The following is a 2371-nucleotide window of genomic DNA, read 5'->3' as shown; positions in this document are numbered from 1 at the left end:
CTTCTGGCCTTCCTCTCCCTATTCTGCACGGTAGCTCTCCTCTGCTCGGGCATGGCTGGCCTGGCGTTTTCACTGGTCGTCAACATATGGATGGTGATCGGGCGCTTCGTGGTCAGCGGGAAGCAGCCCGTGCGGCTCCCGCTGTCCCTCGACGGCTGCGTCGACCAGGTAGCGGGGACGCCGACGGCGCTCAACGCGACGCTCGGCCTCCTTGCCAACGCCACCGTCGACGCTTTCACCACCGTGGCTGCGTCCAAGCCAGAGTCAGTCAGTTAGCGTTGTCAGCCTTATCATCAGTATTACTGTTGTTACTGATGGCAGTAATACAGCAATGTATCATTATAAAATAGTTACTATATTAAGATTATCCACACTATCATCATCGTTTTTGTTTTATTTTTATTGTTGATATCATCATCATCATTATGATTACTACTACTACTACTACGACTATTATTATTGTTATCATTATTATCATCATCCTCATCATCATCATCATCATCATCATCATCATCATCATCATCATCATCATCATCATCATCATCATCATCATCATCATCATCATCATCATCATTATTATGTAGGGAACCTCTGCTAAAGGCAGAGGTGAACTTTTAACGATGGTAGCGTGGTCCGAATGAATGTTTCTGCTCTTGCGTTTATTCACTGATCACAAGTCAACACTCACAGTGCTCGAATACATTAAACTATTCAGGGCCCCATGACACAAAGTCTCACTAAGGTATCTTATCACGTGACCACTCTTGACCTCTCTGTTGTTCTGACCCTGCCTCACTGACTCCCGACTGAGATATAGGCCTGATATATAGCTGAACCTCGCCCAGGTTATGCACATGAAGGGAGCCCGGCCTGTGCCAACTAATGCGGACTTAATTAAACTGTGTTAGCTGATGCTGACTCGACTCGTTCTTACCCACCGTGGTGCCCAGCCACAGCAGTAATCTCAAGGCGACAGTTGCAACTTCTCGCACCTGGGCGGGGCGCGAACCGCCGACCTCTCAGATGAGAGGCCGACATTTTACCACTGTACTAGCCTGACTGAGAGTGAGTGCCAGGTTTTTTATGCGTAATTAGGAGCGTCGGACACCTCCCCTAGTTACCATAGATTTGAACACCTGCAAGACTCATCTATGCTCACCTGCTGTGGTTACTAGTCTTTGAGGGCCTAAGTTATCTGTCACTAATCCTAAACAAGGTCATGCAAAGGTGAAGTCCAAATATCTGTACGAGACACTTCTATAATCCTCACCCGGGCGGGAAACTCAAAGGGCTAGAGGGACCTCTCTGAAGGTGTCACATATACAGTTACATGATTACAAAAAAAGGTCCTAAAGTGCAAACATGTACCACAATAATCGACAATATTTACAATACAATACAAGACATGATATCATACATGGTTCACCAGTCTGGCATATCACAAACACATCTTCAGATCGTCGTGAGGCCCAATCTGTCCAGCACAAGCCTTCTTTCCCAGACTTACCATCAGGAACCCATTGGTCCTGAACTAAGACCGGGTAGTCCTCAAATCCCTGGAAGTGGCTGTTCCTGGCAGAGGCGCCTCCTGACAGGGCATTATCATTGTCGGGTCTCTTCACAGTTTCCATATCGTGCTCAGCATGTCCGCGTCCAAAAGACTTTCTACTGCTGCTGGAGAAGTCGTGACTTCTCCCCCTGCTAGACGCCAATTCGAGACAACACGCAGGAGACTCCTGGCATGCGCTGAGACGTGCTTCGTTGCGGGTGTTAGCCACTGTGTCCGTGCCTTCCACAGGAATGTGTGAATCCTATGAAGGACTAGGACTTACACTCCTGGGCTTTTACACTGTACCAGAATCCGACATCCTGGGCTTCGGTACACATTTTTTTTTGTTACTCCGGGGTCCGCACTCGTCGTCGTTTTCGGGTCGTTCGATCGTTGTCGTCCCAGCGCCCAGGCCATCGTCGCTTTTACACTATCCCGTGGCGAGTAAAAGGTGACGAGGCTGCGAGGGGCCTTCAAGGCGCTTCCACCGACGGCGGTCGTACTCGGCGATCCTGTGCGTTGGGGCGGCGTTTTGCGAAGTTCATTGCCCAAGCTGGAACAGTTCGACGAATGAACTTGGGCGCAGATTTCCTGCGACCCGATGTTGCCTAAAGGAGGTGGCTATTGTGGCACCCAGGTGAAGAACGAACTTCGTCGGGTAGACGTGCCTCAGCCGAACACTCGGAGATGAAGCAGATAAAGCTGAGGACGGGGCAGCGCTTTCGCCTGAGAGAGATCGCTGTCGGGAAACGAGGAGGGTATATCGGGGGAGACAGAGAGATCGCAATTCCCGTCGTCGATCTTGAGGCTTTTGTCAATACT

The 2371-nt window shown here is 49.8% G+C and overlaps 1 protein-coding gene across 1 annotated transcript in view; it reads left to right on the top strand.

Moving 5' to 3' along the window:
• LOC119596159 (sodium-coupled monocarboxylate transporter 1-like) overlaps positions 1–263 on the top strand; it is a gene marked incomplete at its 3' end in the record, with an annotated part of 19785 nt that extends 19522 nt beyond the window's left edge. The window contains 1 exon segment of the mRNA XM_037945334.1: positions 51–263. Within this exon segment, the coding sequence (XP_037801262.1) occupies positions 51–263 (213 nt within the window).
• Between the last annotated feature and the right edge of the window lie 2108 nt (positions 264–2371).

Source organism: Penaeus monodon, chromosome 37 (genome assembly GCF_015228065.2).
Source record: "Penaeus monodon isolate SGIC_2016 chromosome 37, NSTDA_Pmon_1, whole genome shotgun sequence".
In the NCBI taxonomy this organism is placed as follows: Eukaryota; Metazoa; Arthropoda; class Malacostraca; order Decapoda; family Penaeidae; genus Penaeus; species Penaeus monodon.
The sequence above is the reverse complement of the archived record's forward strand: the minus strand, read 5'-3'. Positions and strand labels throughout refer to the sequence as shown.